The 23,425-nt window shown below is 38.2% G+C and overlaps 2 protein-coding genes across 8 annotated transcripts; one reads left to right on the forward strand and one right to left on the reverse strand.

Annotated features, from left to right (window-relative positions):
- The first annotated feature begins 3,353 nt into the window (after positions 1 to 3,353).
- On the forward strand, positions 3,354 to 10,925 carry PTAC13 (plastid transcriptionally active 13). 6 transcript variants are annotated; one of them, XM_090002943.1, is made up of 7 exons: positions 3,354 to 3,787; positions 6,897 to 7,075; positions 7,243 to 7,606; positions 8,539 to 8,708; positions 9,833 to 9,908; positions 10,230 to 10,286; positions 10,594 to 10,925. In XM_090002943.1, the coding sequence occupies exons 1-4, from the start codon at positions 3,371 to 3,373 to the stop codon at positions 8,608 to 8,610; spliced, it is 1,032 nt and encodes a 343-aa protein (XP_089859069.1). In that variant the 5' UTR covers positions 3,354 to 3,370; the 3' UTR covers positions 8,611 to 8,708; positions 9,833 to 9,908; positions 10,230 to 10,286; positions 10,594 to 10,925. The 6 variants fall into 6 exon arrangements, with proteins under 6 accessions (XP_089859069.1, XP_089859065.1, XP_089859066.1 ...); XM_090002939.1 differs by lacking the exon at positions 10,594 to 10,925 and adding an exon at positions 9,017 to 9,399 and having other exon boundaries at positions 9,833 to 10,538; XM_090002940.1 differs by lacking the exons at positions 9,833 to 9,908; positions 10,594 to 10,925 and adding an exon at positions 9,017 to 9,399 and having other exon boundaries at positions 10,230 to 10,538.
- On the reverse strand, positions 8,923 to 23,099 carry LOC149839958 (putative copper-transporting ATPase HMA5). 2 transcript variants are annotated; one of them, XM_090002936.1, is made up of 6 exons: positions 22,988 to 23,099; positions 20,012 to 21,359; positions 17,408 to 17,662; positions 11,218 to 11,340; positions 9,810 to 10,280; positions 8,923 to 9,448 (listed from the first exon to the last, which is right to left on the reverse strand). In XM_090002936.1, exons 2-6 carry the CDS (start codon positions 21,317 to 21,319, stop codon positions 9,032 to 9,034), a joined length of 2,574 nt encoding a protein of 857 aa, XP_089859062.1. In that variant the 5' UTR covers positions 21,320 to 21,359; positions 22,988 to 23,099; the 3' UTR covers positions 8,923 to 9,031. The 2 variants fall into 2 exon arrangements, with proteins under 2 accessions (XP_089859062.1, XP_089859063.1); XM_090002937.1 differs by lacking the exon at positions 22,988 to 23,099 and adding an exon at positions 22,737 to 22,910.
- Between the last annotated feature and the right edge of the window lie 326 nt (positions 23,100 to 23,425).

A 23,425-nucleotide genomic window follows, 5' to 3' on the forward strand; every position in this document is an offset into this window, starting at 1 on the left:
ACCTGACTTGTACTATACCCTAAATGATTAAGGATTGGTGACAAATAAGAAGGTTCAATTAGAAACCGGTTCAGACTTGAAGGGTCCAATTAATATACAGAGTTGGGTATGGTTTGTGAAATTCCATACTAAACCCGGCCTGACCTAAGTTCCAACTAACATTTGCATTTTTTCAATGTAAAAAAGGGTAAAAAAAAAGAATTATCGGGTTTGGTTCATGTAATCCTTATGGGATCTTGGTATGGTTTCTCTTACAATGGGTTTGATTGGACCTAGGTTTGAAGTCGATATTAACATCTCAAATCAGGTCTAGGACGGGTTGACACCCTTAGTTGTTAGTAGAGCCTTTTTTGTTCCATATGGAGGGGGAAACCTATGTCATGGGAAAACCACTCGTGTGGTGTCCCTTTGTATACTATTTTCAATAGAAAATTGCACAAAAACGGCATATCTTGTGTCCTTTTACCCGTGTTCATATGATATAGGGGGAAACCACTCAAGAGAGATAAACCTTGGCACACTCATCGATCCAGGGAGCCACCAACTTTGGCTTATGAAAGGGGATAACACTTACGGGAATCGAACCTCGACCGTCCATGTGACAGTTGAGGCCCATTCCAACTATGCTATGAACTAACCGAGCTTGAAGTGTTCATGCTTCGCTCATTCTTGTGGTGAGTCAAGCCAAGTTCGAGCTCATAATGAGCTTAAGTTACTACCTAATGAGCTTCTACGAGTTAAACAAAAAATTGTCATGCTTATTTTATGAGTTTAATCAAGCTCTTTATGAGCAAAACATGAGTAGAGCGACTAGCGTCTCGGCTTGTTTCCCAACCCTTCATGCCAATCACCAACTTGCCAAATGGAATAGATCTTGGTTGTATTATCGTATGATACAATACAATATATATATCATTACTATATAAAAAACCAAAATGATATGCACTCATATCGCGATACGAGTGTGTATTGTATCTGTATCTTGTGTATCATACAATATAGGGTCACATTGTATGATATGGAGTGTATCATACAATATAGGATCAACATACTTAAAAAATGGCCGAATCATAATTTTTTCTTTTTAGGTTTTAAATACATCTTGAGAACCAACTCCCTTATTTGTGTAGAAGTCATTAAAGGGGTATTCACGCACCCTATGAGTCATGAGTGTGATTTTGGGGGCGATCCATACACAAGGGAGAGGACTTTTGCCGTTTGCTTAAGTAAGAATGTATTTTCACTTATTTTTCATTCAAGGAAGTGAGATAAGGTAACCGAGGTGGTATCCCATGTGGTAAATGGGGTCTTGTGTCAAGCTGAAGGCTCAAGTTTGAATCCCTCTACCACATGGGGCTTAAGAGATATCTGGTAGGGGTTTGCCTAACACCAGCTTGCCTTTCAAAAAAAAAAAAGTGAGATAAGGTAAAAAAATTGTCTTCTTTGTTTTATTTGTGCATGATTGAAGTTGAATGATAGTAAGCTCATTTCTTTTTTGATGTTTTTAAAAGATGCTACTTTACTTTTAGTTTTTTTATCCTTAATCCTATCTTTTGTGTCATTAGAATTCAAAATTTGGCCCTAAGTGTTTTATTGAGCATTATTTTACATCTCTTTAGTGATTAGATTTAGTAATCTATGCTTTAGGAGGTCGATGGAGGGTGGAGGTCTTGGAGGATAGCTCCCAAAGGATCTTACATTGAAATACTGTACACTAGTTGACTAGGAGATGTGTTTGAACGGAATAGTGAAGCGTAACTTTTGTGGTTTTATAATGCATGAAGGATTGTGTAGATTTAAATGTCATGTTGCAGAACATAAAAACTCCATCATAAAATTATGTACACATCATATTCCTACTGATATTTGTGTTGAACTTCTTACTTGTTTTATAGAAGATGATAAAAGAAAAGCATGAGCAGGTGCAACATTTATGAGAGAGAAATTGCTAGAGGTGGTATGTGATTTAAAAGATGAAGATGACCCATCATCATCTCAAGCCATTAAACAATGCAATAAACGAAGAAAATCATTGAGTTGAAGTTTAACAGTGAAAATGACTTTTATTATATGTTTCTGAACTCTAGCTTTATGTTTTTTCCCTTAGCATGATATTCTGTAACTAAAAAATGTAACTTTAACTTTTGCACTGAGTTATGAAAATTTTTTGGCTGATATATTATTATTTTGTCTTAATTGATTATATTTGTAGTGATTAGATGTGTGGTTGTTGTGCGACCAAATGCATGACTATTTAATATTTAAAAATACATCTATGTTTAGTTAATCTTATTACATAAATAAATTATGTTTCTGTATTATATATATATATTAGATTTTTTTTTAAATTTTAAAGATTTTTTAGTGAATTTATGATTGTTTATGATATAATATGTATCTTACTTTGAACCTAACCAATATGGGTTATGATACAATTCTTACATCCTTGGAATAGATGACCTCCCACATGACTACAAGTAGAGCTACAAAAGGATCAGATATGATTGAATATTCCATGTGAGTTAGATATGTTATCTTTGGATTTGGATCTTTTAAGTAAAATCTAAACTTGCATTAAGTTTGGTTTCAGATGTATTCAATCATATTACTTTCGGATTCAAGTCGTATTTGGATCAATATTTTAAGTCAAATGTGAAATCAATTCAAATCAAAATCCTGCCCGATTGTGATTTTTACATGTAAACAAATTTGTTCTTCTATTTTTTTCAAATCCAATACCACCACATGTATTTTTGGATTCGAGTATCTATGTGAGCTCCTCCCGCCCCCGATAAGGCAAAATAGAAGGCTTCTTAAAAGTTGAGAGAGGCAGCCCCAGGGTTTTCTACTACTGGAATGGCAAGCTAAGGTCAGTGTGGCTAGGCCTTCTATTTCAGACACGGTTTCTCATGTCCATGATTTGGATTTTATCTGATATCCGACCAAATTTCATTTGGTGTAGTTGCATTTGGTAAGCCAAAACCATAATCCAATTATAATTAGATGCATATATGGTTTTGAACTTTTTTACCTAATTCAAAAAATATCTGAATATTTAGTGGATATCCAAATTCGTTTACATGTACAGAAACATATCTGATATGAGCTTTTCACCATCAGAATCCAAATCCGTTTAGCCAACATCGGTTTAATTGGATATGGTATTAACTACATCCGACCCGAATACGAACCGTTTACATCCCTGTAGTTAACCGACCCAAACCCCGTAACTATTTGACATCCTCCCCTCATCCAACACGCCTGAATGCCTCACACGTGCGAGCGAACCTATCCCGTTCTCAAAAACAACCGTTGGTCCCTCTTCCCCCTCTTTCTCTCACACCCCGCAAGAGAGAGAGAGAGAGAGAAGATGAAATTCGACCTTCTTCTCTCTCGTCCTTGTTGGTCATCTCCGGGGGTTTCCTTCCCCCTCTTCTCTCCTTCCTTATCCCCTTCTTCCTCTATCTGCAGGTTGAGATTCACCATCAGAGCATCGGCTTCGGATGACACTAACGTGGGGCAGTTGTCTGCGAGGGAGAGAAGGCAACTAAGGAACGAGAGAAGAGAGACGAAGGCCTACGATTGGAAGGACGAGGTGGAGGAGAGGCTGGCGAGGAGGCGCAAGAAGAAGCCCCAATCCTCGTGGATGGAGGAGCTCAATCTGGATCTCCTCGCGCGTCTCGGCCCTCAGTGGTGGGTGGTTCGAGTCTCCCGGCTCTCCCGGCAGGCGGCCGCCGAGCAACTCGCCCGAGGCATCGCTCGGAATTTTCCCGACATCGAGTTCAAGGTGTGTTTCTCATCATTTAGCACCAGAAGCACCAATTTTTCGTCCTGCCCACAATTTATTTTTTCTTCTATCTAATTCCGTTTGTAGTCATGGAGCAATTTTGTGCCGTTTTAGAAACTTGAAAAATTAGTATCACAGATTACTGTGTGTGAGAAGGAACTATTCATTCTGTCATGAAAAACTGGTATTTGTTTCCTTTTGTGGATATTGTCATATGTATGCTCGGGAGCTCCTTTTCCCTTTTTCAATTCTTCTTTGTGTCTGGTTTTGATAACCTTTGGCATTTGTCATTCGTTTAGGCGATTCTCTCTTTTCAATGATTAGTATCAACAACCACAGATTGCCCATCAAACGATTTCGTTTCATTTTTTTGTCGGAACAAGGGCAAATTTTATATGTTGCAGAAAAAGCAGCGTATTGGTATGGGTTTTCTTACTCTCGCGATAGAGAAACTTTACTTCAATGGAAACTAGGCAATTTTTTGGTTCAAACGCATAGATTCATAAGAACTGAATGCACGTTGCAAATGGCTGGTTTTGGTATCAGAAATGGATGTCCTGTTTTCTTTGCACGGAGACTATTCTCTGGATTGCCAATACAACTTGCGGCAACTAAATCCTTCAGCTTTCTTTACATGTTTAAGGGAACATTTCTCTCACAATTGGTGGGGAAATGCCTATTTTCATAAAAAAATTGTTTTTTGTTTGCCCACAAAAACTGGTGAATCAAAGGGTCCCTAAATATTGTGTTGAAATGCTTATGGCTAGATGCCCGCTATCTCATTTCACAACGTTTGCAAATAAAACTGCTAAAAATTGCAAGGTGGAAACCTCGCATGGTTGAGGAAATTGGAGCAAAACCGCCACTAATTATTCTGAGAAGTTTCTATGATAAGATGGTAATCATTCTATCTTACAGAGTACACAAATTAGTAAAGGAAAATACTAAAAAGTCTATAGTATAGACAATGCTTCCAGATTTTTTTTGAAATAAAGCAGAAAGCAATAGCGAATCCTTATCTTATAGGGTGCTCTGGATGGTCAGTTAATACCTATGTCACATGGGTGCGGGTGCGGCACAATTTTAAAAATTTTGGACAGGAGGACTCGGCTATATATATATATATAGATATTTTTTAAAATATATATAATAATATATCCAGTGTGTGCATATATGTAGATATTGTCCTCTAAAGTTTGGCACCAGCATGAGTGTTTTTACAAACTTTGCAAACTGTACTTTTTCCCTTGCAGAAAGGGGGGTCCGGGGGCTCCCCCCGATGCGGGTCCCGCTGTACGGTCAGCGGGCAGGGGTCCGTAAGGGGGCAGCGCCCCCCGGATTTTTTTTCCTTCTAGGGCTTATGTTTAAGACTCATGCTATATATATATATATATATAATTATATATATATATATATATTAAAAAATTATAAAAAGATCATTTTTTTTGTTTTTTCCCCTAAAAATGGACATTTTTGGACTCAGTCAACATTGACCGAGTCCAAAACAAGGATGGACTCGGCCTCGACTCGTTGACCGAGACCGACTCGGCGTTGACCGTGTCCGGGCCGTGTCTAAAGCCGCACCTGTGTCTGCACCCGTGTCGGGGCGTGTCGACTCGGGTGCGGCGCCTCCCTAGTCGAGTCTGTGTGACTTAGGTTAATACTTGCAAAAAGGGTTGCAGGCGGGCCAAGAAGTGCCACATAAAAGAATAGGTTTCCTCTTTTAGCAGCAATCCTTTGTTTGGGAAATTGAAAGAGGAGTCTTGATGAAAAGGTCAGTCTGCCAAACCAGGTAATATAATCCTTATCTCACTGGGTGATCTAGCTAGTTAATTGTAACTTTCAAGAAGGGTTGCAGGTGGGCCAAGATGTGCAGTCGGACTGTAGGAGGGAATTTGTTTCCCCTTTTACCTACAATCCTTGGTTTAGACAACACAAAGTCATTGCTTGATGAAAAGGTCAGTCTGTCAAACCAGATACTGTTTAGTTGACACGTGAGCATAATGTAAGTTTCAGATATATCATAGTTATCATTTAGAATATTAGTTGAATGTGACTTATTAATATTTCATGATAAGAGCTATGTCAAGATTGAGAATTATTACTTTTATTGTTGGACTTGGGTTCTAAGAATGCACATAATTTAATATTATTTTGTCAATGACAGCTTTGTCAACACTTGAACCACTATAACCAAATGTTGAAAGTTACATAAACTGCTCAGTCTTTCTTCAACATGTTACAATTTACTAAATAGCCGATGGCATTATTGCCATAAAGCAGTCAGGTTTTGTGAAAAAAATATCCCTGCAGATATCTTGTCCATCATTTGACCATTTAGGGTGCGCCAATGCACTTGAATGCCAAGGTGAGAATTCCAATGACCGCGAATTTTCACTGGACCCCACAATTCTTTTGTTTGTGACTTGTTCTATAAAAATATCACTTCAACAAGTTTCATTTGAATACCTAAAGTGAAGGACTTAATGGACCTCTAGTTTTGAAATTCAAATTGCCATCAATTGAAGTGGTAATTATAATTATGAGTAAAGCCCACTGCTTTTAAACTTCCAATGGAGTCACATGAATTCACTTATCACCCCTTTGGGAATTCACTTTTACCTAGTCAACTCTACATCCACACACACCTTTATTCTTCTCCAAGTTAGGAGTTATCAAATTCTCTTGTCCTTTCATGTTTGTCATCTCCCATCAACTTGTTTCTTTTTGAAAGTGTTGATATGCACATTATTTAGAGAATGCATTTTTAATTGGAAAACATTTCAGCTAATCTATTTGTATCCTGTTGTATAACAGTATAAGTCATTGAACAAGCTCTTAAATCTTACTCATGAAGTGCATGCCCTCTTATTACTGTTCTTATGTGGAATTATATCTTTCACTGTTCAGTAATATGGTCCGCTCAGAATTTGTAATATGTTGCATTGCCTCTGTTATAATATCTTTTTTCGCTTATCCTTGATATATGAAGTCGCCTTCAGTGCTGCTGGCTCAGTCAAGTCAATCCTCTTTAGTATAATGTTTTCAGGTCATTCATGGAAAAAATTGCTAATTGGATTACAAACGCATGTCATACTAAATGGTGCAGGTGTATGTTCCAGCTGTTCACATAAAAAATAAGCTGAAGAATGGAACATATTCGATCAAAGAGAAACCTCTATTTCCTGGTTGTATCTTCTTACAATCTATACTCAACAAGGAATTACATGATTTTATCAGAGAATGGAATGGTGTTGGTGGATTTCTTGGATCGAAAGTTGGAAACAGGTAAGATTCATTTTATATGTATAGGAATTGGACAACATGAAGGTTGCTTTAGATAACAAACAATTAGCAAATGTTCATAAGCTTATTACTTTTAGTTTTGATTAATTATAAATGATGTGTATGCTTATTTTTTAGAGTCTATTTTAAAGTAATTATGTACCTTTCAGTAAGCGGCAAATCAACAAGCCCAAACCCGTTCCTGCTGAAGAAATGGAGGCAATTTTTCATCGAGCAAAGGAAGAACAAGAGCAAGTTGACCGTGCTTTCATAGAAGAGCAGCAAAACATTGAAGGAATCACAGATGATGGAGAGAGTAGTCAGACTCCGGTTACTGCTAAGACAAAAGGCAGATCAAGGAAAGATTCCAAATCGTCAGTTTTAGCCAAGCAGGAGTTTGAACATTTGAATGATCATTTGCTGTTGCAAGATGAAACTAAGCTGCCTGTTCTAGGTTCAAACGTGAGGGTTACATCTGGTCCTTTTGCTGAATTTACAGGCTGCCTCAAGGAACTTGATGTCAACACGAGAAAGGTATGCCAACAATTAGAATTTAGAAGTATGAATACTTTATAAAATTCACTTAGTACAAACTCAACTGGTTGGCCCCTCTAGGCCCTTGTGTAACAGTGACGTGAGCCGATGGAGTTGGATCTCATGTTAACTTGCAGTCTGAGTGAGAGTGGTTTTCAGCTTGGTCCTTAGGATCTGGGGGACTTGAGGTTTTCTAGTGCAATTTGTTATGAACATACAGAAAGGAAAAAAAGAGAAAAAAAGGAAAAAAAAAAAAGTAAAGAAAACTACTATTTTTTCCTACCCTGGAAAGACTGCAATTTTTCCTCTGTATTTCTAAGCAAATTATAAAGATGGATGATTGAGGGTAGGGGTGTCAATGGGCCGGGTTTGACCTGGACCCAACCTGTACCAAACCCTATAGGGTCAGGTTTGGTGATAAATAAGAAGTTCCTATTAGGATCCGGGAGGGACCCGAAGGGTCCAATTAATATATGGAGCCGAGTATGGTTTGTGAAATTTCATACGAGAACCGACCCCGACCCGAGTCCGCAAAATTTTGATGTAAAAAAGATTAAAAAATATTATTTTGACGAGTATGGTCTGGGTCTGGTTCATGTAATCCTTATAGGATCTGGGTATGGTTTCTCTTATGGTGGGTCTGATTGGACCGGCTCCAGACCAGGTACTAGCATCTCAATCTAGGATTGGGTCTGGTTCCACTTGAGTCTGAACCAAACCTGACTCGTTGACACCCCTAATTGAGGTCCACTTGACAACTCCAAAGTTAACTTCATTGTCTTTCTGCAGAGTTGAATAAGAAATTGACACATATTTAGGCTTTCTATTAATTTCCTTTTTCCCTTTTCTTTTTCTTGGAGTGGACCCGAGTATATGTGAACAAGTTGATGTTCATAAAATTTTGATATTGAAGATGATTTGTTTTCTTGCAGGCGACTGTTGCATTCATGCTGTTTGGGAAGGAAACATTGGTGGATCTCAACATTGATGAAGTTGTAACATAGTCCGGGTGACCAGAAAGGAAAGCTTTCAGGAAGTCAGGACTTTCTTTTTGAGAAATTTCTACAGTTTTGGAAAAGATTAAGACTGACATGTTAATAAGGTGAATTGTCATCTCAATTAAAGAAAATTATTACTTAGTGCATGCAGTTGGGATAGAGTGCCTAGACTTGATAGAGTTCTATTGTTTTGGGCTTGAAGCATTGCTGGTGGTAGAGATGGGGTTAGCTTTATTCAACCAGGGTCAAGTAACCTAGAATTGTCACAACCTAGCATCCCCTGGGCCAGGTCCTCCATTGTCAGGGAAAAGAAAAATGTTCTGATCATAATTCGTACTTTTTCTGCATTGCATTTTTCCCAAAGATCAAATTGAGACAAATACATGGCATCATCAATGTGATGGCTTGACAGGATTGATTCAGTGCATTATTGTGTTTTTATTTCATGGAGCTGAAGAAACTCAAGCTCTCTGGGCCGCTTGTAATACTTGAGTGAGAGGGATGAGCAGACAACACTAACTGAAGAAGCAGCCATTGCAATGCCAGCAACCCATGGTGGTAGGCGAAATCCCGTCAGTGAAAAGACTGCCCCAGCTGCAATTGGAATACCCATGACATTGTAAGCTAGTGCCCATATATAGTTCAGCCGGATACGGTCAAAGGTCTTCCTTGAGAGATCAATGGCAGTGACAACGTCTTCTAAGTTGCTTCTCATTAAAACAATATCGGCAGCCTCAATTGCAATGTCAGTGCCAGCCCCAATGGCCATTCCAACATCTGCTACTGCCAATGCAGGTGAGTCATTGATCCCATCCCCTACCATCGCTATGCTGAACCCACACTTCTGAATAACAAACATGTTAATGGGTGAGAGAGAGATTATTGCTGAAACTAACTTGACAAGGATCCAGGTACTTGTCATCAAGGACCTGTGACTTCACAAACTAGTGAGGCCGTAAAGTTAAAAACAATAACTACATGGAGTAAGGGTGTTCTTGTAGTGTTTTCATCAATTGTTCTTGTTGTGTTTTGCCTTTAGCTCTCAAACCGTGAGAGCATGTGCTGATAATTTTATGGTGTATATGCTATATTGTTGTGTAAATTGATGGTTGAGGTGCTTGGTTTTGACAATGCACATTGCTTGGATGGCTATATCTATCTTCTCAATGTTATTTCTCATGGGCATTGGTTTAGAAAAAGCTTACTTGCAATTCCTTCACTTTCTCAGCCTTCTTCTCCGGTGATGCCTCCGCAACAACATGATCAATTCCTACCTCTCTGGCAATGGTCTTTGCTGTCTCATGGTTGTCTCCTGTTATCATCAAGCTCTTGATGTTCATCTTATTGAGTAAAGTAATAACATTGTGTGCCTCAGGCTTTACTGGATCAGATACGGAGATAACACCAGCAAGTTCTCCATCAACTGAGACCAGTATGGCTGTATGGCCCATCTTCTGTGCTTCAGTCATGTAACTGAGTATGCATGTGGGAAACCGAATATGTGATCCAAACATCAATGTTTCGTTTCCCACAATGATCTGTTTGTCATTGACGATTGCTTTCACGCCCTGTCCGGTTACTGAAATGAAGTCCTTAACCTCCAGCCATCCTTGTTCCTGCCTCAGGCTCTGGGCGTGGTTGACGATGGCTTTTCCTAGAGGGTGCTCGCTGTTTGCCTGCAAGTTAGTTGGTTCTTCTTCCTTTAAAACATTTTATGCAAAGCCATTCTGGAAATTGTGCTGATTTTTTTCTAATTTTATTCGGAACCCAGATTGAAAGTTTATTAGAACTGTGGTTATACTAAAAAATCTGGCCTTTTATATGTCAACAACTAATTGAACAACTAAAATAGATGGGAAAAGCTAGTCATCAAGCAACTAAGTTTGTTTTCTATCATACATTAATTTGGGCAATGCACTAATACTTTTGACTCTAGAATGACTCAGGTTTGTGTTTGACTAACCTCTACCAAACTCCAACTTTGCTCAGTTTTAGAACATGTGGACCTGGAAGCTGAGCCAATTCAACAGCGACCAACATGTTTTAGAAGAAATGATGGGTTGGACTTCTCATTGTAGTGCAACAAGGCGCTTTTCTCCATTTTTTGAACAATAAAAACTGTTCGTAAGGTTTGTGCTTTAGGCCGTTAGCATGGTGCTGGTTCAAAGTTACACCACCTTCCTTGTGGTAGCTGGCCATAACGTGGCACAGTAAGTGAAAAAAAAGAAAAACTTTTGGTAAAATTTTGGAAATATGACAGTGGTTAGTAATTGTTGGTTAAAAATAGTTCGATGATGTGTATCCTTCCATTTTCATGAGTAATTTCTACGAAAAGACTGCACCTGGGGTGATGCAAAACATGAACAAGTTCATTGCAATGTCTTCTTAGTACTGCTACAGCCAGTTTAATTTGGTCATGTTTTAACCTTATAGCACACACAAATATACCAAGTTTCTAATTTTGGTCTTCATTTTAAAATTCTAATTGTTTTTACTACCTAAACTAGGTGTATTCAATAGGAAGAAATGTTTGATTCATATAACAAAATGCAAAGTTTGAAACTATGTTTATGATAATTTGATCGCATTGAAGATAATGATTGTGCTAATTACCTCTACGGAGCCAACTAATTCATAGAAATCTTGAAGAGCCATGTCCTTAACTAGCTTTGTTCCCACAACTGTCGGCTTCCCACAAGTAAGCGTCCCTGTTTTGTCGAAAACGACACAATTGACCTGCAAGCTCATGTGAAGAGCAAAAAATGCTCCAGTAAAACTTGTTCTTAGTGTATGTCATGCTTGTCATTATGCTTAACTTGACACATTTAATTATGAACTCCAATACTATATGAAAGCAAAGAGTCTCTGAACTATAGCGGCCACTGGCTGGTACATAAACATTTACCTAGCTTAGTGTTATATGAGGTCTTCTGGAAAGAGTTAAATGTTGCACAATGTTCTTGGGTTTAATTTTAATGTAGTATTCTGTTAGTAAAATCAAATTATTATTTAACCCATGTGTCTAATGTTAGCTTCATTCCAAGCCTAAAGCATGAAAGAAAGTGTGGAAGTATCATAATTCCAAGGGAGAGCCTTTCATGCATCATGGTGTGTGTGAACTTGATATACAATGTGTCGGCCATATTTCTATTATCATAATCATAAATCATAAATCTTATAAAAGCAAAAGCATGGGTAGTGGAGGCCAAAAAGTTTATCCTTTATAACTTTTTCTCAAATGTCATATTTATCATGTGTTTCTTGAATGAAATTATAAATTTTCATTGGGCATTTAATTTTTTTTTTCAGAAAAAATAATGTATTACTTACATGTCCCTTATATAATTTTTTGCACAAAATTACGAGTTGTGAATGAGAATTGTTGAGATATATTGAATCTCTCTCTCTCTCTCTCTCTGGAATAGGTCTTTGGTGCAGCACCACAAATCGGTATTAATGAAGAATATCTCATAATATATATTTTCTTGTAAATCTAACTCTATGGATAGATCTGTCATTGTTCATTTACTTTAGAACATGCCTTGAATTAAAAACTGTAGATATTCAAATATATTTTAAATAAAAGTAAAAATGAATGGCCCAGAATACAGAAAAATGTAATTATTAAAAAAAAAGCATCTTACGTCCAAATTATTTGATTAAGAACTGATTTGTAGTAAACAATGCTAAGCCTATCTGCAATCTACTTTTTGGGAGAAAAGGTGAATATTATTAAGGCGATGGTGATAAGGAATCAACATAAAAAAGCATTAAACAAGTGAAAAATAAAACTAGATGCCTCCAGGCAATACGTAACACGCAGGGTTGGGACACCCACCCGGGTAGCCCGAGTGGCAGCGGGCTTGAGGCGAAGGTGCTGACTCTCACCGGTTGTGCGGGTGCCTTTAACTGGTGGGCTTGGTAAGGGCTTGGGTGTTGGTGACCCCACTCGGGGTTTACTTTGCAGAGGGCGGGCCCATTAATCAGTCTGGTTCTCGGTGAGGATTCCTTGTCATAAAAAAGAGAGTAACATTTAGGGTTGGGGGAAGCAGCCAGTCTAGCTGGCCCTACCCATTCAACACTGATGTGAGCACACACAATTTAAAAATGCATGATGTGAGATTGAACTCATTGATATAGTATGAACGTCCTCACTCTCTCACACACACACACACACACATATATATATATATATATATATATATATATATATATATATATATATATATATATATATATATATATATATATAAAGGATGGGTAATGTCGGACGCTCACTCAAAGTGTCTAACATTATGTCAAACAAGCGCATGGTAATTCTGCATTAAATCACCCTCTAGCAGCAGTCTCGACCTCCGCTAAAGGAGCTTTTTTACAACAGGTCCTACACTTCCCTCATCTGCTCTCTCTCTCTCTCTCTCTATATATATATATATATATATATACATACATATATATATATATATATATATATATATATATATATATATATATATATATATATATATATATATATTGTGTTCCTTAGGCCCCCTTTTTTTGTTAGGTGTCGTTAAGCCCCTTCAAAAATTGTAGTTTTTAAGTATTTTTCTCACGTCTAACACCGCAGATGTGATCTTTAGATTCTGTTTAGTGGGAACTGGCTTTTGGATTGACGAACAGGTTTTTTATGTGATCCAAAATCAATAGCTATGAAGGTATCAGTTTTTCTCAGCTCAAGAAAATATGTTTTATCATAAAAAAAGCATGATCAAAGAGCTGATTCCCACTAAATTGAGCATGCTAAACACATCTAACAGTTCAAATCTATCATACGACACTTAAAACCTATAGGGCAAAACAAGAAATGGGGCCTAATATTCTCTCTCTCTATATATATATATGTGTGTGTGTGTGTTAGAATGGGCAGAACACGTTTGAACGCATGTTTTTTTTTCAAAAAAATGGCATTTAGTGGTGGTTTTGTACCACCGATAATTGTCTTTTTTTTCAGAGATTTAGCGGCAGTCAGGACCGCTGCTAAATCTGCAGAGTGCACAAATGAAAAAATGACGCAGCATTGCCATTTGATAGAACACCATCAATGGCGACGCTTTGTCCAATGTATCTTCAAACAGTTTAATTGTTTGAAGATACAAGTTACCATATATATATATATGCTAAATGAAATATACTAAATGAAACATGTTAAATGGGTTTTTCTGCTCTTCTGGTATTTTTTTCGCAGTTGGGACGTCATAAACGTGTTGGGCACTGTCAATTTAGGCAGAATCTACAACTGGATCATGCGTTTTCGATGAGAAAAAATGATATTTGGATCATTGAAATTCTACAAAGATTTTGGACCCTTGATTTTTTGAACGTTATAAAAACACACACAAGTGTCAGAATCCGACACTTCAAGAGCTGATCCCTATAAAATCAAGTACATAGATCACATCTGAGAATTTAAAAATAAAAAAAATAACCCTGAAAAACTCATTTAGCACCTACCCATTACTCTTATATATATATATATATATATATATAGTTCCATCACAGCTCAACAATGGATAAGGCTGAAGGTGGAAGTTATTGACTTATGTTGGCCCTCATGACGAACCATAATGCCTTCTTGTTTTGTCCCTCCATGTTAAAAGATGGCTGTTTGCTTTTTCTTGAATATCTATTATTTTATTATGCATGCTGAGGCATAAAAGCATTATGACACAAAAAGAATTACGTATAGGGAAGTAAAGAAAAGATGACTCTTTCACGCAAGACAAATGCAAGTATGGCGTTAGGAATCAGGTGGAGATTTTGAGTTGGAAGTCTTTAAAATGTATGTTGAATCTCAATGCCTGCATGATCATATCCACTTAAAAGAGAGCAGATCCAGTACTCAGCCCAGTATCTTTAGGCCAGTGGATTGAATGTGTCATGCATCCATCCATTTGGTACCCCTCTCTAGGTCTGGGAAACAAGCCAAGCCGCTCTGGCCTGGCTCATGTTTGTCTTGTAAAGAGCTCATTCAAACTCGTAAAATAGACTCGGCAAGCTGAATATGAATGATAAGTACTTGGCTCGGCTCAACTTGCATAAGCTTGTTAGGTATTAAAATATATATATTACATGTATTTTTATGTAATTCTATTTCTTCCAACTCTAAACCAATGCATTTTTTCTATAAACAAGTCAGCTCGAACTCAACTGGCTTAACTCGGGCTCATTATGAGCTTGAACTTGGCTGGGCTCATCACAATAATGAGTCAAGCTTGAACACTTTGAGCTCGGCTTGCTCAGGTTGTTTACCAGCCCTACCCCTTCCCATGAATGGATGCATGACATTCAGTGATTGCACAAAGTGTCTTGCAATGTACTCGATCCTATCATTGAAGCCCCTCTCCATTAGAGGTGGAAATGGGTCGGATCTAGGATGGAGGGTTTGCAATTTTTTGCTGTTCCGGATTCAACCAAATCCGACTGCCATGCATTTAGCCGTTTCGGATCCGAACAGCCTGCATCCCTATTCTCCATTGATAAGAGGTAATTTCAAAGGGATGGGAATGAGGATATATCTTACTGGGAATTAGCCGACAAGATACCCAATTATTTCAGTTTTCTTTTTCATTTATAGGAATCCTGTTTTTTATGAGAATAAAAAAGCTTAATGAGAAAAGAAGAATGGGGTACCTGTTTCCTTATTGTCCCTATAAATAAAGGAAGATAACGTGAAAAGATGGTAACTTTAATAAGAATATATATATATATATATATATATATATATATATATATATATATATATATATTGAAAGGCAAGCTGTTAGACAGACCCATATCAGTTACACCATTGGGTTTTGAACCTGCAACGTGCCAACACAAGGTGACATGCATAAGCTGCTCCTACCAAGCAAGTGGAGCCCCCGTTGGTAACTTTAATAAGAATATTGTTCCATGTAACTTTATCACCATACTTTTGGGCCCTGTACCCTCATCTTTAGCTTGCTTTAAAAAAGTAGCATAATTATGTGCAATATGATTCGACAAATATTTGTCTTCCATCTTGAGGACAGGCCATCGTGTGCTTAATGCATAATTTTTGTGCAATTATATTGCACCCGATCCGGACCCAGCATAATGAGACTAATATCTACAGAAAAAAGGATCTTCTCTGTCATTCTTAGAGCAGTGCAATGCTGGTACAATTGGAGTGGCTCCTGGTTACACTCACCCCCTATGTTATCCCCTATCTTCATACTCCCTCCAAGTTGTTTTGATCAAATCTGACTTGGATTCATCATGGTCGATTTAAAAAAAAATTGATCTTTAGATATTGTTTTTACAAAAATAAATAAATAAAATTTTAAATCACAAAATTTTATGTTTTGTCAACCATTGATTTTTTAATCACAAAAATGTCCTGTACACAAAATGGATTTGGGTGATTTAAATGTCAATATTCATTAAATGAATGAATGATGCAGATCTCATCTGTGGAGTCTGATTTGATCCAAACAACTTGCATCAATGAAATCCTAAGGAGGGGTATGAAGATAAGGATGACTTTGGGGAAGAACAGAACCGATTTGGAGCAAAATCTTGTCGGCAACTAAGCTTTTCTTTAAACCTCAGTTGGAATCTACACACCAACGAGCAGATATAACGTTTGTTAGATCTATTTATTCGGATGTATTTAACATGGTTTATTTATTATATTAGTAGGTATAACCATATCCGATTCACCATAAGATTCAAATTTCAAGATGGTGAAAGTCAAGGGCTCACGATCCTTGTAGACAGATTAAAAATGGTCCAAAATAGTAAGTACGATATGCATGCAAACATGGTCCAAAGATTAATTTTGCTTTTAGATATCTGACCTATGTGAATAAAAGGTCCACCAAAATAAACACATCCGGCCTCACATATTTGATGGGATAATAGTGGAGTGACAAGCTTTATTATTATTATTATTATTTATTTCCTACATGTTTGGTTTAGTAGAATAGGTTGAATTTTTTAGGAATTCAAAATTCAACAGCCAACAATATGCAATACTTTTTACCTTTTAAAAAATCATATTTAAGCGTCAAGAAAATACCATCTGAAGGTTGTTTTCTACTGTTTTGATTAATTCATTCATAGGGTCAAATTGATCAAAGGATCTAGACCTATATGAGTTCCCAACTAGGGGTTATATATATATATATATAGTGCTTCTATGATGGTATTGTACCACCATACTGTGGTACACACTTTATCTACATAATTGGATGATGTTTGGCATATCCCATTTAATATTTTCATGTGTTAAAGTTTACTCAAAAAAATGTTTTATAGCATTTCTAAACTGCCCTTATTTTCATGAATTGTGAGCCCTTACCATCTCCAAAATGAATCTGACGTTGTATTGGATATGATAAAACCTTCTAACATATTAAATAAATCATGCATGTTAAACACATCTGGACGGTTAGATTAAATCCATAAAAACAAGTGTATATCACCGTAAGGTATCATGCTACTTAACCACCATATATTTTTTCGATATATATAATTAGTTATTATTGAATAAAATTGATAAAATTCATGTCTTTATGTCCTATTTTTCCAAAAAAAAAATTGAACTTGCAAGTTCAACGCGCATCATGCATACTCCCACGTGTCTTTGTGATATCTCTCTCTCATGGAGAGAGAGAGAGGTGAAGGGGGGGAGGAGGGCTTGGTTTGGTGGGGGGAAGGACTAAATTTTTTAACTGGCAGCGTACTGCTAAAGAGCATGAAAAAGAGAAAACAAGAAGCAGGCGTTGATTGGTGCGGTTACCTTGTGGGTACTCTCCAAAGCCAGTCCTCCTTTAATGAGGACACCCTGAGAAGCACCAACCCCAGTGCCAACCATGACAGCAGTTGGGGTGGCCAACCCCAGTGCGCAGGGGCACGCGATCACCACCACCGAGATCCCAAACTGGAGAGCAAACTCAAAAGAATCCAGGTAGCTAGGCACCCACTTCCTTGGGTACACCCCAAACAGGCCTGCCAGGTACCATGCCAACCAAGTCAAAAAGGAAATCGATGCCACCTGCACCAAATATCACACATCATAAGATTGCACCATTTCTTAGCCAGACTGCTCCACCACCATGTTTGAAAGTTGATCACTAATAATAATAATAATCATGGGATCGCCCGCCAGCGAGGTGGTTGTGAGGGTGCTGAGATGAAGGTACCGGATCAAACAAACCCCACTAGCGTGCGTGGGTGTGTCTGTATCTTTCAAAACTGGGTCACGTAAGGCAGGATGGTCGTGGGGTTCAACTAGGGGTTTTCCTTGCTTCGGCAAGGGTTCTTCTTTATAAAAAAACAAAGTTAAAACTCTCTGTCTCTCTTTCTCTGTGTGTGTGCCGTGGGTTTCAAATGCATGAGTGAAAAATGCTATTTTTTTAATTTTTTTAACTTTTTAGATCAGACCCATCAGAGGTAATTTGTTTGCTTGGACGAATTGGACTGTGCCTTGGATCACGGTTTTCGACGTGAATGTAGAACAATGAATGGCCGACAGTGTACCAATTTTTTTTTCTGGATAATCCAAGGGTGAAAAAACCCATATCACTGACCGCATTACAGTGTACCAAAATTTCATCCCTTGTTCTTAGTTCAAAAAGCATGATTCAAGTGTTTTTTCTTAATAAATGAACCTTTTCAAGCACATCTATGGGGTTAAATTTGGTTAATACAACCTGCCTTTATATACATATATTCCAGATTTTTTTTTTGCAAATCTGACCTCGTGGACATGGTCGATTTGCTAGGAAATAATACTTGGATCATGTTTTTTTGATAAAAAATATGATTTTTAAGCCTTTTATATTTATGCTATTTATAAAAATTTTACACTGTCGATTTGCAAACCTTATAAAAACCTACACGGAATCAGTTGATGCAAGAGTCTATTCCCATATATAAAATCAAGCAAATAGAACACATCTGGATGGTTAAATTTGAGGATAATACAGAAAATGATCCTTCAAAAAGCTTGGTAGGCTGCAGTGGGTAAGAGTAAGAGTAGGAAGCTACTCTACTCATATATATATATATAAAGAGGGAGAGAAAATATTTGGTTATGTCGACATTATATCCTAGGAACTCACTTTCTATTTTGCTTGTTTTTTTTATCTGCAGATCAAATGGCATAGATGTGACCCACATGATTTAAGTGAAAAGACATTTGGTTCATGTGATTGCATACAGCTTGTTCACCGGTTATATCCAATCCCTACCGCACCTCACTTGACGGAGATGTGCATGTGGTATCCACTCTCACAGTTCCCAATCAAAGATGTGCGGTGGAGATTGAATATCGCCCATGATCCGTAGATCTGATTTGCCCTTCAGTTCCAAATGCAGTTGGCAGTCAAATTGAAAGAACACTCGAGGAAAAGAACACCAAAATTTAGAGGCAGCAACAAAAGAAATTGGCAAACATATTTCTCAACGTGACTTCCTAATAAGCAATCACTTTTCTCGAAAAAAAAAAGAATTCATAAGGAGAGAGAGAGAGAGAGAGCTCACACTAACTTGGAGATAGGGCGTGTAAATGTGCCTATTTTTTTTGAAAGACAAGGTGGGTTTAGGCAGATTCCTACCAGTTATACATTACAACTATAACATTGGGTTTTTGAACCTGCAACGTCCCAATACAAGGTGACGTGCACTAGCTGCTCAAACCAGACAAGCGGGGCCCCCCGTTGCTCTCCACTTGTCATGGGCTCTTCTAAAGGCATTCCATGTTATTTATAAATGAAATATATATACTTTTTACATATTACACTTTTCTCATGAAAATGAGAGAAAACGACTCCCGAGTAAGAGACCTGGCTGGACTGCTTCTCTTTGTATATATAGTTTATGCATTCTTCTTTTTATATATTACACTTAATATATATATATATATATATATATATATGTAAATACTGGTTACTAATGAAGGTAAGAAACTAACGAGTAGAAATCATTTTTTTTCAAAAATTTATAATTTATTTTAGATCAAATGTTATGGATGTGATCTACATGGTTTGTTTAATAGAAAACTTGTTTTGAATAATGTGATTATGACGTCCAAAAATCAATATCCCACAATGTGCCAAAATTGCATAACTCAAAAGATCACATTTTTACATAAAAAAGCATGATCCAACGCTTGATCCTTAGCAAACAAACCATTCTGAACACATCTATGTGGCTAGATTGAGTTGATACAACTTTCACCTACGATTTCTAGCTCATTAATTAGTTCCTTACCTTCATTGATTAGTAGCAAATATATATATATATATGAGCCGAGCCCAACACCCTATGTTCAGTCTCAACCTGAGCCAAGTCACAAGCTGCTCGGTTAGTTTACCATCCAGAGAGAGAGAGAGAAACTCACAGTGGGCACAAAGTACTTAGAGATCCGATCAGCAAACTTCTGCACAGGGGCTTTTGCCATCTGAGCAGCCTCAACCAACCTAACAATCTTCATCAGTGCAGTATCCTCCCCCACACGTGCGACTCGCACCTGCAGCATGCCACAGCCGTTGATCGTCCCCCCTGTGACAGCATCCCCAACCACCTTCAGCACAGGCTTGGGCTCCCCAGTTATCATGCTCTCATCCACATAGCTCTCACCAAAGACCACCACCCCATCCATGCAAACCCTCCCCCCAGGAATCACCTTGATCACATCCTTCTCCTCTATCAACTCCCACCTCATCTCCTCCTCACTCATCACCCTCCCCTCCCCATCAAAACTCAACACTATGGCACTATCAGGCACCAATCTCATCAGCTTAGATATGGCACTAGAGGTCTTGCCCTTAGCAGAGGCCAAAAGAAACTTTCCCAACAGTATAAAAGTAATAAGCATTGATGATGTCTCAAAGAAATCTTCATTTTTGAAGTGGGGAGATGTGGATGCTCTTATCACAGTGTATAATGAGTAGAAATAGGCAGCATTAGTGCCTAAAGCAATCAACACATCCATATTGGCACAACCATTCTTTAGTGACCTATATGACCCTATGTAGAACCTTCTCCCTATAATGAATTGAACAGGAGTGGCTAATATGCATCTCAATATTTGGCCAATACTTAGCATGTTTATGATCTTTCTATCAAGACCCATCTTGAGGAAGGGAATGTACATGAAGACCATTGATGTTAGGAATATGGGTATGGTGAAAATTAGACTCCAAAGGAAACTTTTGTAGTAGTACTGTTTGATGCCATCATTAGCATCTTCCTTTTGTTCACTACTTAGTAGAGTAACATGGAGTCCTAGTGATTCTAGTCTGTGAATGATCTTTCTAGGCCCAATCAGGCATGGTGCATATGATATTGAAAGTTTTTCTTGGGCTTTGTCCATGTCTATAGACTCTATTCCTAGGTGGGATTGGAGAGATGCTTCAATTGTATCCAGAGAGATGTCTTTTTCCAACCGTTGGATCTTGAGATGGAGGGTGGTGGATTTTTTATCAATGAGTGTGGCCTCAAATCCCATGTCTTCAATTGCTTGTATGAGTTGGTCGGGGGATACCAACTTGGTAGCATGCTTGATCTCTGCTTCTTCAGTGGCTAGGGCCACCATGGCACTATGTATGCCAGGCATGGTTTGAAGAGTGGACTCTATTGTTGTTGAGCATGTTGTGCATGTCATTCCTTTCACACGGACACGGCATATAGACACGGAAGTGTCCATGCTTCTGATGTGTACTGCACCAAAGCAGCTACACGTGTTCCTGCATGTAAGTGAATCACAGTTGTCAATGGAAACCATAGTATAGCGGGCCTCAATAAAATGTTTCAAGCTATTTTGCAAGAGTAGTGAGCCAAATGCCCACAAGATCTCTGTAAGTAGCGAGTTCGATACTCAGGGTGTATGTCCCTTGCCATAAGGCTGAAGCAACAGAGAGGCTTTCCTTGTCAGCAAGGAGAGGGTACTCCGAGGAGTTTTACACACCATGAACTCGGAGACAGACCGACGATCAGCGTGGGACCTCTCGGCCCCACAGCTGATAGGCTGTACCCAAAGATGGTGAGTGATCAGGTGTATCAGGACACTTAAAGTGTGCAATCACATTGCACCTAATCCCAATTTGGATCCCTGATAGTAGAATATTATGCAAAAGTCTAATTGCATAAAAGACGGCATCGAATATGGAACCCATATGAACGTTAATTGTAGTAGTTGGCTCATAATTGAATACTACCGATACTGAAAAACACCATTCTGTAATGGACCCGACTTGGGGGCCAAGTATGACAGCATCAAACCTTGGATGACCCTCCTTTATTTTTACTTTTTTTCTTTTCTCCGGTGCAGGAGTATTCTTTAGCACCCCAATGCACTGCAATTATTTTGGGACAATCTCATGTCTGCGCATGCCCCAATAAACTACCCCACACCATTCATCTCTGAATATTAAAGGGTCGTTTTTTTTGGTAAGAGCATTCACTTTCTTTCTTGACTTCTCTCTCTCTCTCTGATCTATCTCTCTCGTGTTGAAAGTGAGATCAGGTTAGGCTAACGATACCTTCACAAGGGCATTTATTAACCAGAGTATGTGTGGTCGAGGGAGAGTTTCATACCAACACACACAAAAAAAAATAAAGAGGATCGCCCGATTGAATAACCTTGTCCTCATATCTACATGTGGTTTATAGACCATGCAAGTCCTATCTTCGCATTTATTTCTATTCAAAACCTTCGTCCTATAAAGGATCTCCAATGAAGATAATAGCAAGGGAGCCATTGGAACCGTCGATTTAAAAGATGGATGGTACTCAAAGCAAAAGGTGGCCAAATCCTACTGGCTATGGTGGAAGATTTCATAATTATATAGCACCTGTACTTGAGCATCATCAGATTTGAGAGCATCTACTTCAAGTCCAATATTGGTATTCACTCTTTGTAATGATCCTTTAAGGGACGTTTGATTGCATGGACAGAAGCATCCGCAGGTGATGCCAGAAACAGGGCGTCCAGCATGTTCAGCGGAACACCTCTTAGGTGTCCAGAAGTGTTCCAACCCTCTCCCTTGGTGCTTAGGGCACTTGGGACAAAAACCAAAAAAGTTAAAAAGTAGAGCAGTACAAGATGAAGTTGTCCAGGACACCTTTGAACCCAGCCAGCAGTATCCAGATAGGACTGTGCTCTGTTGGTACATGATGAAGTTGTCTGTTTGCTCCCTGAGGTTCTTTAATGGTGGTATATGAACCATGTTAGTGCTTTACAGGATGCACCATCCTTCACTAAGCTGAATGGTTCTCGCCACTTGATTCAAGTTTGAGTGCACGAGTGGCAAGGATCCTTGAGAAATGAAAGCATTAACACTAGGAAAATTAAAGAAGGGCAACTGATTCATACCTCTATATCATCATCACTATTATTTCTGTATTGGTAGAAGAAACAGCCCTCACATCTAAAGAGGAAGAACAGAGAAGAGAAAGGCAATGCATAGTAAAAGGAGCCTGCTTGTTGAATTGTAGATAGGAGCCGATCATTTGGTTTTATAGTGCCAAAAGATGACAAATGCATCATTGCTTTGCCCTAGGATAGCTTAGTGGAATGAGATGTGTGTGTGAGAGAGTATATAATCTTTAAAAAATAGAATGGCGCGTGGATTCCCAAATAAAAGGTAAAACCTGGTAAGTTAGAAAATAGATTTGGATTAAAAAAACATTCGGATTTTGAAAACAGAGAGGGATGTGGGGTCAGCTCTTTAAGTTGTGTGTCTTTCCTTCCCTGCCTCTTTAGCTGAGCAGGCAACAGCCGCATCAAAGACTTGAAATCCTTGATAATTGG

The sequence above is a fragment of the Nuphar pumila genome, chromosome 4 (assembly GCF_984573655.1).
Source record: "Nuphar pumila chromosome 4, dmNupPumi1.hap1.1, whole genome shotgun sequence".
In the NCBI taxonomy this organism is placed as follows: Eukaryota; Viridiplantae; Streptophyta; class Magnoliopsida; order Nymphaeales; family Nymphaeaceae; genus Nuphar; species Nuphar pumila.

Bases quoted from the DNA above. Each gene is read 5' to 3' on its own strand.
- PTAC13 (XM_090002943.1), top strand. From the start codon at position 3,371: ATGAAATTCGACCTTCTTCTCTCTCGTCCTTGTTGGTCATCTCCGGGG. The intron at 3,788-6,896 runs GTGTGTTTCTCA...TAAATGGTGCAG, and splicing joins TTCCCGACATCGAGTTCAAG to GTGTATGTTCCAGCTGTTCA. The intron at 7,607-8,538 runs GTATGCCAACAA...GTTTTCTTGCAG, and splicing joins TTGATGTCAACACGAGAAAG to GCGACTGTTGCATTCATGCT.
- LOC149839958 (XM_090002936.1), bottom strand. From the start codon at position 21,319: ATGGACACTTCCGTGTCTATATGCCGTGTCCGTGTGAAAGGAATGACA. The intron at 17,663-20,011 runs GTGAGTTTCTCT...TATTTGGTGCAG, and splicing joins CTAAGTACTTTGTGCCCACT to GTGGCATCGATTTCCTTTTT. The intron at 11,341-17,407 runs GTAACCGCACCA...ATGAGCTTGCAG, and splicing joins CTTTGGAGAGTACCCACAAG to GTCAATTGTGTCGTTTTCGA.